Source organism: Girardinichthys multiradiatus, chromosome 1 (assembly GCF_021462225.1).
Source record: "Girardinichthys multiradiatus isolate DD_20200921_A chromosome 1, DD_fGirMul_XY1, whole genome shotgun sequence".
Lineage (NCBI taxonomy): Eukaryota > Metazoa > Chordata > Actinopteri > Cyprinodontiformes > Goodeidae > Girardinichthys > Girardinichthys multiradiatus.
Window position 1 is genome coordinate 27,029,160 of NC_061794.1, and position 16,877 is coordinate 27,046,036.

Genomic DNA, 16,877 nt, shown 5'->3' on the forward strand with positions numbered 1-16,877 from the left:
TAATATTCTAATATTAAATGTGTTTTCATTAGGTCTAACCAAAACATTATCATGATTATCAAAAATAAAGGCCTCAAAACATGAGTCTCTGTGTAATTAATCTATATAATGTGCTTCACTTAGTCAGTTGAGCTACTAAAATAAATTCACTTTTTTAATAACATTCTGTTTTATTGAAAATTTACTGGGGCCGCCTGGTGGTGCAGTTGGTAGCATTGTTGTCTTCATTAAGAAGGTTCTGGGTTCGACTCCCGGACGGGGATCTTTCTGCATGGAGTTTGCATGTTCTCCCCATGCGTGCGTGGGTTCTCCTCTGGTACTCTGGCTTCCTCTCTGAGTCAAAAAACATGAGTGTTAGGTTAATTGGTCTCGCTACAGTGTCCTTAGGTGTGAATGAGTGTGTGCGTGGTTGTTTTTCTTGTCTGTGTTGCCCTGCGATTGACTGGCGACTTGTCCAGGGTGTACCCCGCCTCACGGCCATAGACTGCTGGAGATTGGCACCAGCTTCCCCGTGACCCACTATGGAAGAAGCGGTAGAAAATGACTGACTGAATATGACTGCATAAAACATCAAATGCAAACTTAAGCCAAGGACTTCACCTCATGAAAAGCAATTTGGAGAAAAACTGTGAATACTTTTGTTCCATCCGGGAGGGGCTCGGAGTAGAGCCGCTGCTCCTCCACATCGAGAGGAGCCAGTTGAGGTGGCTCGGGCATCTATAGCGGATGTCTCCTGGACCCCTTCCTCGGGAGGTGTTCTAGGCACGTCCCACCGGGAGGAGGCCCAGGGGACGGCCCAGGACACGCTGGAGGGACTATGTCTCTCGGCTGACCTGGGAACGCCTTGGGCTCCCCCGGAGGAGCTGGAAGAGGTGTCTGGAGAGAGGGACGTCTGGGCGTCTCTGCTGAGTCTGCTGCCCCCGCGACCCGGTCCCGGACAAAGCGGAAGACGACGAGTACGAGTACGAGTACGAGTACTTTTGTTCAAAGTAGAAGAAAATAAAAATACACAAAGCCATAAAAATACTGTCAACTAAAAATATTGGTGTTGATTAATTTTTATAGTTTTATAGTTAACATCAACAATTATATTGATTAGTTCACCATCTGGCCCCAAACTGTAATAACATGGTTTCTTAGACAAACAAAATAGAATTGTTTAATTTTTTGTGCTTAACTTTTAAATATTTTTAATTAGGAAAGAATTTGTCAGATTTATTTGTTGCACAAATAAAGTAAAAAACTTTTAAAGGTTTTTTTTTGTTAGTCATTATGATGGAGCCAGGAAGGGTAAACCATTTCTCAAGTGGTGTGTGTTGTCAAACGCTTGAGAAGCCCCTTCTGCTCCACCCTCTTGTCCTCATACACTTACCTCATCCCCTTCCTCTCCTGCCCTTTTATTCATTCCTGTCTTTTGTACTGAGATGCAGAAAGGAAGAGAGGGGGAATGGGGGGATTGAGGGGAAGAAGAGAGATCTTTTGTTGGCTTTCAGGTGGTTTCACATGAAAGACAGCGAACACACCTAGGTTGCCGCCACGCCAGCCCATGGCGTCTCACTTGCTTCCGCTGAGTATACCTGAGTTAGCCCTCAATTGCCTCTGCACCTCAGGCATGCATAAATACAAAAGCGGGCAGGTGCAGATACAGAAAAGCTCACATGTGCCAAAATATACACACCTATGTTATATTATTATATTCTCAGTTTGTGACTTGTTGAGGCACTGGTGTATATCCAAGAACATCAATGCAAAGGGATGAAGTGATGTGGAGTGTGTTTGGTGTGAGTGGGGGTACTTGCTGATTCTGCGGTGACGTTCTCTGTTCTCCCCTCTAAAGGAGCTCAGGTAGCCCCCTGTGAGTTTGTTTTATACCTAGGTCTACCATGCTGAGTGCTCTCAAGTTAGTCAGGTGTCGGGTAGCTACTTGTCTTTGTGTCTTCAAGGCTGCTGTTGCTTGGATAGCGTTTACAGCCTGAGGAGCACAGTGGAGAGGCGGAGGATGGGAGGAGGGAACAGTAACTTTGATCTGATGCAGACTGTTTGGAAGTTTGTGAAGGCAGGAGATAAAGTGTGAGAAAGAGCGATACTGAGGTAGAAAAAGAAGTGTGTGTTTTAGCATTTGTTACATTGCAGGGCCCATTTTTCCAAAACATACTATGTTGTGAGGATCCACTGCTCCTAATGAGGCCCAAAGCCTGGGCCCCAGAAAAAGCAGCGCTGTTTTTGGATTAGGGGTTAGGTTTAGGACTAGGATGTGAAGTAAGTTTAGGTTAGGTTTAGGGTTGGGTATGTACTGGTAACAAGTAGGTTTAGAGTGTGCTCGTGTTTACAGTCACAACCAAAAGCTTCAACAGTGATACAAATGTTAGGGCTTTAGTTTTTGTTGTGACAGTTTACATTGTTTTAAATTTTTTGCACAGAGTATATGATTTAATTGCAAAGAACTGCATCTTATGTTAGAGCAAAAAACTATTTTAATGCATTTTTGCCCTATACAGTGCCTTGCAAAAGTATTCACCCCCGTGGCATTTCATGTTTTGTTGCCTTTTGTGGCAACTAAAACTGCAAGTGGCTTTGGGTAAGTCTCTATGAGCTTGCCACATCATGTCACTGGGATTTTTTCCCATTCCTCAAAGCAAAACTGTTCCAGCTCCTTCTTGCTGGATGGTTACTGTTAGAGACTAGGCCATTCCAACACATTTAAATGTTCCCACCTAAACCACTCATATGCTTCAGGTCATTGTCCTGCTGGAAGGTCAACCTCTGTCCCTGTCTCAAATCAAAGGCAGACTGACAAGGTTTGGTCAAGAATATTCCTACATTTAGCACCATCCATCTTTCTCTCGACTTGGACCAGTTTTCCAGACCCTGCTGTTGAAAAACATCCCATGGCATGATGCTGTCACCACCATGTTTCACTGTGGGGATGATGGTCTTCAGGTAATGGGTGTGTTGGGTTTGCGTCAGACAAAGCATTTGCCTTGGAGGCAAGATCAGTTATAGTCTCAACTGATCAGGTTACACCATTTCACTATGTAATGGCTTTTTTATGGCCACTCTTTTTTGCCACAAGTGAAGGACTGATGACCAAAGACTCCTTCAGAGTCTCAAAGACCAAAAGTTGGAATATCCTCACTTGAAATTATGCTCTAATTGTTCAAGGCGAGAAAGAAAGGCATTAGTTTTTAAAAACACAAACTGATAATAGATGAAAGTTGACTTACTTTCACAAGTGGAGCATTATGGCTAACGCTACAAAAAAAGAACCTGCTTTTGGATTAATTCAATTGCAATGGACACGGAGACAGAAACAAAAATGAAGAAAATGCAAGAAAGAGAGAGAGGTCGGGCAAAAAGTAAAATGGGAGAGAGGCAGAAAAGAATAGGAGAAAGAAGGTTGAAGATAATACAAGATAACACTCTAGACGACTGCTTCTACACCTGCAGACACATATGAAACAGAACAGTACTAACTAACTACTATGACCATGTCCTCCTCATATCTTATGAAGGAAAATTACCCACTTACCCATCAATATTCCTTTCTGTTCCAATAATTTTATTTTATTCAAACTGGCTGGTGGACTGACTTACACTGTCTTACGTTCAAGCATGCACTCCCCTGTCAACTCTGTGAAAACAGGTTCAATCTGACCAAATCCTGTTTGACATTCCCAACAGTATAAGGAACCATGCATGGTGAAAAAAGGAAAACAAGAGAAGCCAGTAAAAAAAGAGACACAGACAGGCAGGAGATCAAACATGCAGTTTTCTTTTACAGTGCAGTGTGTGTGTTTTAGGGGCCCCTGGAGGCCAAGCAATCAAAGAGCATTCAAAAAAGATGACAGAGTTTTAGTGTGCCAAAGGGGAAGTGGTGCAGAGCCAAATAGAGGGGAGATGTATGCAGGTGTATAAAGAACATCTGTATGTTTTTTGTGTTTGTACACATGCATTAGTGCCAATGCTTGTGCAAGATCTGCAAGATCCTGCAAGGCATGCCGTTAATCAAAGAAAACAATGTGTATTTAACGAGTTGATCAAAACACATTTTTGGAGTATTTTTCAACTGACAATTGACAGATAGAGCAACAAGAGAACTTTCACTACAAAGATGAAGAAAAGAGAGGAAGAAGAGGGAGCATGAGAGACTGAGAGTAAAAGAGAGGGACATTGTGAAGAATTGCTCTGAAAGAGGTTTTGTGGGGGCATAACAAAGACCCCTCAGAAAACACTGTGGCATAGGAATGTTAATTAATTAATGAGAAACTATTCAGGCTAGAGGATTGTGGAGAAAGAGGAAAAGTTGAGAGAAAGACAGACAGAACAAAAAGGAAGACAAACCTTATGGGTGCATATATTTTCATCTGTGTGGATATATCTTTTCAGTCATAAATTCTACCAGCAATCTATATCCAGAACCAACAATAATGCCTTTTTAGACAGTTTGGAAGTCATCCACTTACATGTTGCATCCTTGTTTTTGGTTTTGCATGTGTGTGTTTTAGCATACTGCTGCTATAACATCAAATCCTCCACCCCTCAGGCCTCAACTTTCCAAGAAACCAGCACCAGCGTTTATGAGCCCAACTGTTTGGTTTATATTAGCCTATAGAAAACGAGGTAATTTCTCATAAAAATCTCCAGAACTAAGGAGATGAGAAGTAATTCTTTAATGTAGTATTTTTTACTTATAGAAACCAGCTGCTGGATAAAACTACTGAGATATTAAAAAGGATAGAATAACACTGGCTCTGCTTGAATGCCATAACTGTTGTCTTTTTTTAATATAGAATTATTATTTGGATGGTGTGCAGCCTCTGGTTACATGTGCATGCATAAGACTCACATGTTGAAAATGAAGCAGTGCAGAAATCCTACAGGACCTTGATTCAGCTTTTCTTTGGGTAAACTTAGGTATGCACTCATTAGGAGTGAGATCTAAAATTTATTTTAGAACTTTCTTTGTTTTTTTTTCTAAACAGTCCTAAGTAAAAAACACATTAAAGTACTTTAGATCTAAACTGATAAGTATTTACAACTGCTTATGATTTTATTCATCTTCCATCTGAAGAAAAGTAACCCCAGAGCATGATGCTGCCACCACCATGTTTCACTGTTGGTATGTATTCCTTGCCAGATTTACCTTTCAGAATTGTGGTCAAACGTTCCTGTTTGATTCAAAAACACACTCTTTCCCAAGGTTTTGGGACATTGTAGCCATTGTAGCCAGGCCTTGATGTTTTCTTGGGAAGAAAACAGTTCTGTCTTGAATCCTTGAAAAGTTGCTTCAGCAAAGTTTGATTTTAATGACGGGTACACTTATTCAATCAAGTTATTGCAGCTTTTTTATTCATTGATTTTCTTTACAAAATATGTATTTGTTTTCCAGTGGAATTATACAAAATATATGTCACATTAAAGGTAGAAAAGAAATCAATATATCATAATTGAATGTTTTTACATAGCAAAAATCTGGCATTTTAACAGGGATGTGTAGACTTTTTAAATCAACTGGACTTCTTCAGAAAGCCATACTTGAGTTAGCATATGTGAAACAGATCTGGGTGTTGTTTTGCATCAGTCAGTCAGTCACAATCTGATAATTTATCTGTGGGCATACATGCATGTGCGTGTGTGTGAATGTGACATTCCGGCGGGGGAAACCTGAGAAGGTATGACTTACGAGACACTAAATTGGACTCCTTCTGGGAACTGAAGGGTGCTGAAGTGTCAGAATTTCAGTTTTCTCCACATGGTCGCCACCAGTCGCACACTCTGTGCCTCTTTCACAAGTTCATTCAGCAGTTTTAGTTCTTATCTTAAGAAAGTCGGCTTTTATTCCTCTGTCGCTCAGGATCACTATACAATTTCATCTGCACTGTGTGGCTCCCCTTTCTCCTTTGCACTCTGTGGCAAATTAACGTTCTCACCCTCTGCTATGATCAAACTTCAAGGCAGAGCTAAATTAAAAGGGAGGAAGAAAGAGGAAAAAGAGGGAAGAGTTGGGTGTTTGAGAATTGTAGGCCCCTCCCACTTTCCGGAGATGCTCCAGCCCATCCCTAAATTGTGGGCCAATGAGGCTGGCTCATTCACTCCTACTACAATAGGTAAGGGGAGAGAAACACAGAGCAACAGTTATATATCCACACAGAGACAGACAGCAAGAGAAAGAAACACTGAATCCAACTGGACAAGAAATGTAGAGAAAAGATCAGAGTTAGAAGGAAAGACAGGGAAGAAGCAAGAGAGGTTAAGAGAAACTATAACCTTAGGGGAGTAAAGTAGAAGCTGGGAGACAGGCAGATTAATAGAGATGAAGAGGCAGAACCTCTGACAAGACAGATTTACAGTGTGGACAACCCACTGGGGGAGAAAAGCAGTAAAAAGAAGACAGGAACATTTCAGAGGAAACAGTTTATAACAGTTGCCTCAAGACATTTCACAGGACAGATAGGAAGTCCTCTGCAGGTGTAGATGCAGACAGGTGGACTGACAGACATGCTGCTTGGGATATTGTTTCTCTGCGCTGCTGGAGGAAACTGGGGGTCCACTTCTGGAGTGTGGGGGTACGGACATCTCCAGGACAGACAGGAGATGGAGGCACCTTTCTGCCCAGCCCCTTGCCAGTGTGAGAAAGATGGCATCTTTATCATTGTGGACTGCTCGGAGATGGGACTATCGTCTGTGCCGGCTGGCCTGAGCCCTTTCACCACATACCTGTAGGTAACATCATAAAGTCAAAGAATGTTTCTGCCTAATCAGATCCAGATTCATTTAAATGCCTTTGAGCTTCCCACTTATGGATCACTTCGAGTGTTTAACTGGCTCTCAGATTACTAGCCTATGTTTCCAGCTGTAGACCATCCCTCATGATCAAAATATCTGACTTGTTAATGTTTAATGATACACAGTTTTATTCAAAATGTTGTTTGAAAAAGAATTACTGCAGCTTTTTTATACAATAACAATTGGAAGTGTGATCAGAAATCACTGGCATAGCCGAAATTAAGTTAAAAATGGAAATAGAGTAGCTCCAGCCCATTTCAATGTAAGAAAAAAGTCACAGTGAGTGTGTGTGTGTGTGTTTAGGGGAGTGTGTTGTGCTGTCGACTATGGGTAAATAACTGAACCACTTTCAGTGTCAGGTTTCTCAACACCAACTGGAGAACATGAATGTGTTTGTGTGTGCATGTGTGTGTGTATATGTGTGTGCATTTGAGTTGAATATGGCTCTTGCATGGATCGGGGTCAATTCTCTCCATTGCCAATTAGTACCTACATGTTTCACACTTACATGTTTTCATTTTGCCCTCTGTCTATTTCTAATTAGCACCCTTGCTTAATCCAGAGAAAATAAGCATTTTTTTCTTTAATATTTCCATAATTTTACTTCTCCACAATTCTTTTATGAATTATGAAGATAAAAATTGTAGTTCTAAAACTATTGAAATTGCACGTAAGTAATTATGTCTTATTCTCTGAAACCCTTCTATTACAATCTATTTCCATAAATATGTTAATTCTCAGTTGACACACAAACGACAGGTTATGACCCTTGAACAAACCAAAATAACTAAGCAGCGTATTGCTGTGATATTTTTTACTGGGGTAAACAACCACGTTTCTTTACAGCAGTTTATGAGTAGATGATAGAAAATCTGTCTAAACTTTCTGAAGTGGGAGGTACAAATTGACATGCAGACTGTTCAGTTTTGTACTTACTGCCTCGTTTTTTACATACCAGAAGGAATTTTCACTCCCTGATAATTACCAAAACTGCAAGTGTACGAAATGGTGAAGGGGCGAAATGACCCTTTAGCACACATGTGTTTTATTGCTTGTTAGAACAGTTTCTAAGCTTTTGTGTGCTTGTGACATACATAAACATACATTTATATAAAAGCTACTTTTTCACTCTCACATTTTGGTTTCTCATGGTTAGTTAGGTATCAATCAACCTACAATCAGTTCTTTTTGTAACTTCACCAAATGACTAATTTACAAATGCTGAAATACATTTTTTGAAAATGATTTGTGGGGTTATGTGTTTAAAAGGTTGTCACATCCTGTAAATCTAAAAACTACCAGCCACTTTAGAGGTAATAAGAGATACTTTAGACATCTTACAGAGCTCTTTCTTACACCGCCATGCTGTTGCTTAAAAGCACATCTGTCAAATGTCTTCACGGTGCAAGCCTTTCAGAGGAAAGATTACCAACACTCTGTGATAACTGATACTGAAGTGATAAAAGTGAAATCCTGACTCATTGAGGAGTTCTCATGAGGTGATATGGGAGTGTTTCAAGAGCAGTAAGTCGGGATTAAGAAAGAAAAACAGTTTATGCATGAAATGACCTTGTAAGTGAGACAAGAAATAACTGTTTGAAAGATGGCTGGCTCTATGGTCACTTTGGAAGCTATATTTCACTGTCAAAGTTAAAACACATGTAAGTTTAGGTTCTAACTCCATCAAGGAATCCCTGTAAACATAGTTGAAGGTATACATTCACAAACACTCTGCAAAAAGACACATACACTTATTATTTTCATTGTCTAACATTAAATCAGGCTTGACATTTCCTGTTTTAGTTCAGTTAGACATACAAAAATTATTTTTATTCGCCAAATGCCAGACAATCTTTTAAACATATTTCAACTTCATAAATTTACATAAAATAACATTATTACACCTTTAAGTGATTTGGGAAACCTTAGGAAATGTTGTCATGGCTTTGCAGAAGTATTTTATGGCAGCACATAAAAGAGAAGTGTGACAATTGAGCAAGGTGGCATACAAACCTGATTAAGTTACACCAGTTATTTCAGGTGTAATGAGCCAACATTTTAGCAAACTATTGTGAGAAGCTTTTGAAAGGATAACCAAAATGTTTGACCCAAGTCAGTAAACTTAAAAAAAACCCATTTCTATCAAATTAACTGTATGTAAACTTCTAAATAAAAAAGCAAATAGAAAAAAAAGACATTCTCTCTCATCATTGTGGCATTTAGCATATAAAAATGGTAATCTAAATAACCGTAAACAGCGGAAACTTAGACTAACTTGATGTTAGTAGCATTTGTTTTTTATGTTGGCCATATGGGCAGTTACCCAGGGCAGCATTTTAAAAGACAGAGGGGAGCCAGATGAAAACATTAACCCTTTGTCTGTACACTAACTACATTAGAGTGTAGAAATGTTTGGCCTGGAGCAATTAGGGCAGGACTAAATTAGCATACACACTTAAAGATGGTTGAATTTGTTTGAAAGGTGGGTGTTGAGCTACTAAAATTAAAAATATAATTAGGAAGTAGGGTGAGCTGAGAGCCCCTCTTTGAAAACCTGCAATGCTCCTAACTGCTCCTCTGCAGCCAAGCACAAATGTTCATCATTCCCTGCAAACACAGGCTTAATTGTTCATTTCCCTTTGTTACCTAACATTGGAACTGACCCATTAGTGAGTTTAAGGGCTGATTTAGAATACAATAAATAAACTCTGGCCAACTGTGCACACCCACAAGTCTCACTTGCACACACACAATGCTGTTAGAGAAGACAAGATAGGCATGTGGGATGGCAATAAAGATGCTACAACAAATGAAGATTATCCAGACTAAAAAAATCAAAGATTTCTCTTTTAAGTTGTTGATAGTCTGACCCCACTCAAATGCATGCACAAACACACAAAGCTCAACCTTTGCAGAAAGCCTACAGGTTCTCATATTGTAGAAAAGGGTACAACAGAGGTGAACTTATCCAATTTCCACCAGGATCTGCTGAAGTGTCCAGAACAATCTGTTTTGCTATGCAGGCGGGATTAGCCTCAAAACACATAGCGCAAAGAGATTTTCTGAGTGATTTACTTGGAAACTGTCCACCTTAAAAACCGCATTAACACAAATCTGTGAAAGTATATGACATCATTCACTCATGTCACCAGAGAACTCTTCAAAGCGAGCCAAAATGTTCACGCTATGACCTGTGATGGAGAGGGCAATCCAGGCAGCGCAGGAGGAACTACGTCTTCCAGAGATTATTTGCAAACTTGGAAGGACTTACTGAATTCATGAATAAACAAAAAAATATATAGAAATAATAATAAGAAGAAGAATATTTATTATTAATAATAGATTTTATTTGTAATGCACTTTACATTTCCAACATAATAGCAAAGTGCTACAGTCGATAGAAAAACAAAAAATAAAAACAGGGACATTAAAATGCAGATAAAACATAAAATAATTGTGAATCAGCAAAAATAATTTCTAACACTCATTCTAACACTGAGGGGGGAGTACAGTGTGGGGCTCTGCAAAGGAATTTAACCACTCAGAGGAAAAAGGTGCTCTGAGAAGCTCAGAGCAAAGTTGCTGAAGATTTATGACAATAATTGTTCCGTGGGCAATGCATAAAATAAGCTGTCATTTGAAATGCTTTGAAAGACCTTCTCTTTGATATCAGATTAGGAAGGAAAGACAGCGCCCAAGGGTGAGAGACTATGTGAGTGTGCATGGATATGTGCTACGTTAGAGAACACTAAGTACAGTGGAGCTGTCTGAGAAACTGAGCAGTTTTATGTATAGCTGAAGGCAGCATGTCACAAGAGATTGGCTCACAATAACTCAGTAAGTAGTCTGAATGTTTGAAATGTTACATGAGACTAAATGAGTTAGTCAACTGTCCCAGTGATAGAAGTGTTCAAATATAATGCATTATTTAAATAAATAACTAAATTGCCCATTGTATTTTTCATGTAACATTCTGTGCTAAGACTGATTGTATCAGTATGCATACTCCTTGAATTTTTTCATATTTTGCCACATTACAACCAAAAATGTCTGTATTTTACTGGGATTTTCTCTGATTAAATGTTCTTGTGAAGCAAAAGGAAAAATATGCATGATTTTAACTGTCTACAAGCAAAAAATTGAAAAAAGGTGTGGTGTTCATATATGTCTAGCTACCCCAAGTCATTTCTGTGCAGAACCACTTTCCTACTAGGCCATTCTGAAAACGCCTTGATTTTAATCGTTACATTGTAGGTCTGGCTGTACATTCAGGATCATTGTCCTGCTGGAAGGTGAAACTCTCCTCAGTCTCACGTCTTCTGCACCCTCTAACAGGTTTTCCTTCCAGGATTGCCTTGCATTTAGCTCAATACATCTTTCTATCTATTCTGTCTAATGTTCATGTCACCACCATGTTTCCACCAGAAACAGTGTTTTGCATGTATCTCTACCTTCTTCCACATGTTTGCTACATATTTGTTCTGTCCCCTAGATAATAAAAAAAAGGGTAAAGAATAAAAATAAGTCTTCTTACAGCTTTCTTTTAATAATTGGCTTTTTTCTTTCCACTCGTCCATAAAGGCCAGATTTGTGGAACACACAACTAAAGAGGAACTTACATTGCGAAAGTAGTAGTGTGTCTAATCAATTAACAAGCCTTAATTGGCACTTTTTATACTAAATAAATGCAGTGTGTGACAAGATACAATAAATTACTGAACTCCAGTCTTAGACAGTTTTATGCAGAAGCACTGACACTTCTTAATAGAACAGGCTGGGGCACTGAACCTTGGAGCGTCATCTGCTGACAAGATGGTATGTGGGTATAAAAGAATAGATGAATATTTCTTGACATGTGTCTGACACCAACAATATGCATTGCCCTTAATAGGTGTGTTGTCAACAGATTCACCCTCGTAAACTGTGGCTTTATGCAGCTCTTCCAGAGTTACTTTGCTTAACTGCTACTACAAATATTGCTCTCCCTCACAGCATTTTAGGTGAATGGTCCGGTCCTACACTTTCCATTTTTGAATGATCGAACAAACCAGGTCCCCTGTAGATATTCAAAGCTTAGTGTATTGTTTTATAACCTATCCTAGCTTTTAATTTCCCCACAATTTTAACCCTGACCTCTCTTACATGTCCCTTGCTCTTCATGCTTTTTTTTTTTGTTAATGTTCTCTGATAAACCTCTGATGCCTTCACAGACCAGTAGTATTTATACAAAGAATTAACTAAACACAGGTGAACTTTATTTACAAATGAGGTGACATCTAAAGGCAATGGCTCGCAGTGGATTTCATTTTGGAGTATCAGGGCAATGTCAGGTTTGGAGGTTGTTGAGGACCCAAATGGCAACAGGATATTGGCAGATGCATGGTGGAGAAAGAAAGTTTAAAAAAGAAAGTGATGGACATACAGAACATGAGGGAAATAAACATGGGAACCAGGGCATGAGAAACTGCAGAATCTAGCAAAGAATGACCAAGACTCAGAGACCTAAACACTGTGGAGATGTGATGAGAAACTTGGAAACCAGGTGAGTACCATCAACAGTATGCAGAGCAGTTGGAGGGGAATCTAAGCAGGAAACTGAACAAAATTAGAATAATAGACTCAGGAGAAAACACAAATAGCTGTGGATCAGGTAATGGGAACAAATTCATATATATTCTAACAAATTATGAAAACCATGCATTAGTTTCATTCCACTTCACAATTTTGTGCTGTTATGATGGTCTACCTCACACAATCTCAATAGAATACATTTAAGCTTGTGGCTATAAATAGAAAATGTAGCAAAGGTTCAAGGGATATGAACACTTTTGCAATGCACTACAAGGTTCCAGTTCTAAGCTTTCCAAAGGCTCCTTTTCAAGCGTTTCATGCCACTATAATCAGTGTTTGCATGTGTGTGTGTGTTTGTGTATGTGTGCATGTTTTAGCATTTGTTATAGTGTAAGGCCCATTTTTCCAACTTATAACAAGTTGTGAGGCCCTACTGCTCCTTATGGGGCCCAACAATTGGGAACAATAAGAAATTGCTGTTTATGGGTTAAGGGTTAGGTTTAGGACAAAGTTGTGTATTGAGTTCAGGTTAGGTTTAGGTATGTACTGGTAATGGTTAAATTTAGGGTTAGGGTAAGAGTTAGACCATCAAAATGAATGGAAAATTATTATTATTAGTCCTTGTAAAGATAGAAAGACATAATATGTGTGTGTGTGTGTGTGTGTGTGTGTGTGTGTGTGTATGTGAACAAGGAAAAGAGAGTGGGTCTGGAACTGGAGCTGAGCGGCGTTTAGGTGATGCTTAGTGGTACAGCGGTGGGTGCGGTAAACTTCTAACAGTGTTTTGGCCGAGGCCAGGAAACCACAGCTAGTGCATTACCAGACAGAGAAAAACCAAGGAGAGTGTGAGGACGTGTGCATGTGTCTGAAGACCACCCACACAGCGAGGGTGATTACTTCTATTTTTTTTCTAGTCAAAAGAGGTGAAACAAGAAAGTAAGGATGATGACGAAATGGAATATGAAGGGAATGGGAGAAAAGCTCACATGGAATTAGGGACATAGAACTTGAGTGATTTTGAAGATTTCATTGGGAGCAGCAGCATGCACATAGCGGGGACAACATCCTGCCTCTGTGTGGTGGCCATGACAGTAACAGTCGTGTGCGTGTCATTTAGCCATTATGTTGATGGAATGATTCCTATCAGGAGTGACCGGGGGTCACACTGTAAACATAGCCTCTTAGAGACAGAAATTAGAGAAATTGTATGTGATAGTGTGTGTGGTTGGGGGGGGGGGGGGGTATTTGAAAGGAAAAACAAACTAAAATAGGAGGTGAGGAAAAAAAAAGAGCGGTTTGAATGAGTGTGTGTGTGCGTGTGTGTGCACAACAGCAGAGGGTTCCCTTTAGAGCCGCAATCAGCTCCAGCATCAATGTCCTGGCTCCAGAAGTCTATGGTAGGCCCCCACCTTAACTACCCAGCCCTCCTTTGGTCTTTCTGTTTGCCTCACCACACCCCCACCCATACCTATTCTCCTTTCCTCACCTGTTTGCTCAGGTCTGTTTCAGACTCAGGAAGAATTTGAATGCCCCAGCTTGTGCGCCTTCAGAGCAGGTGCTGAAGTTGCGTATGCTGCACTGAAGCTTAAATGTATAATAGTGTAAAAAATTATTTTCAATGCTTGGACATCATACCTACATGAAGAGAAGAAACAAGATTGTGAACCGATGTCAAATGTTGATAATGTTTTTCTGTGTGTATATGCCAGCTGGGGCAGTTGCTCTGGCTTTAAGCCAAACAACTGTCAGAGAGCTAAGAGGCCCATGTATGTGGCATACACTATTACAGTTAATCTGCTCTGCAGAACAGAACGCAAAAAGAAGTTACTTCCCCATACTTTTCCTCCTTCTCTTTCATCCATCATCTGCTCTTCTGTTCCTTCATTCCTTGACAAAAACCTAAAGTGTTTACTTCCAAGGAGTCAATTCCGTAGCACTTTTCAAGATTCCCTCGAGGGCCGGTAGTGAGCACTTGCAGAAAAATCCCACTTCCGCTTGTCACAAGAGATAAATTCATGCCAGAGGCGCGCAGAGAAAAAAGGGATAGGCAGTGCATCCGATTGTGGTTTCCTGAGAGCAACCTGAAAGGCTTTTTGAACGCTACTCAGAGACAGACGGCAGGCAGGCAGAGAGGCAGGCAGGTACAGGACAACAATGGGAACAATGACTTTTCCCTTAGGAGCCACAGGCAGAGAAGACACTGTGGCCATAGTGTACTCTGCCGCTCCACATCCTGTCCTTTAGAAAAAAAGGCAGAAAGCTATCACGACATCAGATCTTGAAGGGAACCAGGGTGGAGGAGGAAGAGATCAATGGGGAATGTGTTTGGATGGCATATGCACATATGCAGTCTCAGGCCAGTCACATCTGGCTGAATTTATGAATCTGTATGTTTCATGTGATGGCAGTCTGATGCAAGTATATGAAGAAATGCCCTTCTTGTGATGTGTCGTTATGGGGTGAAGGGCTGCTTGTGTGCCTGCATGGCCTAGATTCCTATTCAGGCCCTTTCCGATCCTGGGAATCCATGAGAATGTTTGTTTGTGTGTGTGCTCAAGGGTTTATGTGTGTGAATCTGTGCAAAAGGACAAACCCTTTCCTTTTCACCACAGAGACGGCATTGTCCTGTCCTGGGAGAAACTATAGAAAACTCTCCCTAACTGTCTTGGTGTGGCTGCATGTATGTTTTAATGATACATATATTTAGTCATTAGCAGCTGTTATTTGTATTGGCATATGTGAAGTAATTTTCATAGAGAACAACACACATGAGCAATTATAACTGACGTGGCTTCATTGTTCAACAGTAGGCATCGGCCCTATGAACAAACATATATGACAGTCTGTTTGCTTTTATTTTAAATATTCCTACTGTTGCTCCAACTCAATAAGTTTAATTATTTCATTTACAATGATGTTATCTGTCACATTTATTCTTTTCTTGATTTTAAGACACAGATCATCAAAACTTAGCAGAAACATTCTCTAGATTTCATTGTTTCCAAGTACTTATTTTGAAAGATATTGCCCCTTCCTGTGGTTGTGCTCTAAATAGATTTACACAAGTCTAGCAATGTGATTGTCGTGGGTTTCTTCTAGTTGCCCATGTGGTGGGCCTGGACACCATCAACTTGACTCCAAAAAGTGGAAAAAATCACGGAGGGCATGTCAGCATCTGAAGGTTGAGGTTTTTATTTACACACCTCCCAAAAACTGAAGTGCAGAGTAGCAGAAAAGATGAGAGGAAAAACTTGATATATACATGATATTTACAATTCCTTATCTTTCTCTTAGTGCTGCCCATCAACATGACCTCATCTGTAACCAGGCCAGACTGACACCAGCAGAGCCAGAAACTCTTCTTATAAACCCTAAGCCCCACCCCACAATCAGAACAGCCAACAATTAATCATTTATTTTACTACGCAGAAAAACCAAAACATTAATGACCCAAAAAACAATCAATATTAACTTCTTGCTTTCATTCTGAAGCTCTTGGTTTTCTTTAGTTAAAAATAATCTACCATTAAATTTTCTGGCGGAAGAGTACCGACTTCCTTTATAAACAGGACGAAGCGTTACGCCCACATTTACTCAAGTTGCCACAGGCACCCAGACAACACTACATGAGTGAGTACAAACTTATATCATTATGCTTAAATGTGAATGTCTGAGTACCGATTTCTACGTGCGCCTCCAAGTGTGCACCCTTGGTCGCCACGGACTACAAGAAGGAAAGATGAACGTGTAAAGCGATCTGGCGGGAGCTGTCATATACTGCGAGGGACATGTAATTGAATGGGTGTGTAGGCACATGCATTGCGATGTGTGGGTGTGACCAGGTGTGTACGTTCTATCAACGGAAGGGACAGAACTGCTCCATCACATCATCCTCCTCCTCCCTGAGGTTGACGATGTGTGGCAATCTGGACCTCTGACCTCCTCATCTTCTATGGTAACCCTCTGAACCATCAGAGCTTTCATGCTATGGTGAAATGGTGACTCATTCCATTCTTTCAGTAAGTTGACGTGATAAGTCTGGTCTCTCTTTTTCTTTTCTGGATGGTGTACCTCATAGGTAACAGGGCCCATCTTCCGGTTGATTGTATATGGTCCCTGCCATTTTGCTAGAAGTTTATTGCTGGAGGTGAGAAGAAGCAACATAACCTTTTGCCCAGGTTGAAACTCACGATAACGGGCATGTTGGTCATACCAAGCCTTTTGGTTCTTCTGTGCCTCACGTGCGTTAAGTTCTGCTTCTTTCTGGTACTTTGACAGTCGTTCTCGCATCTCCAGCACAAACTGGATGATCCCTTTATCGTTTTTACATGCCGGTGGTGCCTCCCACTTTTTTCTGAGCAAATCCAAAGGCCCCTGGACATCCCACCCATAGAGTAATTCAAAGGGTGAAAAGCCAGTAGATGCCTGTGGAACCTCTCTATAAGCAAACAGAAGGAATGGCATCCAACAATCCCAGTCCTTTCCAGTGTCATCCACAAACTTCTGGAGCATCCTTTTCA

General features: G+C 40.3%; 1 protein-coding gene across 1 annotated transcript in view; it reads left to right on the top strand.

Annotated features, from left to right (window-relative positions):
* The first annotated feature begins 5,633 nt into the window (after window positions 1–5,633).
* The window catches only part of LOC124865516 (leucine-rich repeat-containing G-protein coupled receptor 6), a 52,571-nt gene continuing 41,327 nt past the window's right edge, over window positions 5,634–16,877 (top strand). Inside the window, exon 1 of the mRNA XM_047360656.1 lies at window positions 5,634–6,719. Within this exon, the coding sequence (XP_047216612.1) occupies window positions 6,475–6,719 (245 nt within the window). The 5' untranslated portion in view covers window positions 5,634–6,474. The remainder of the gene's footprint in view (window positions 6,720–16,877) is intronic.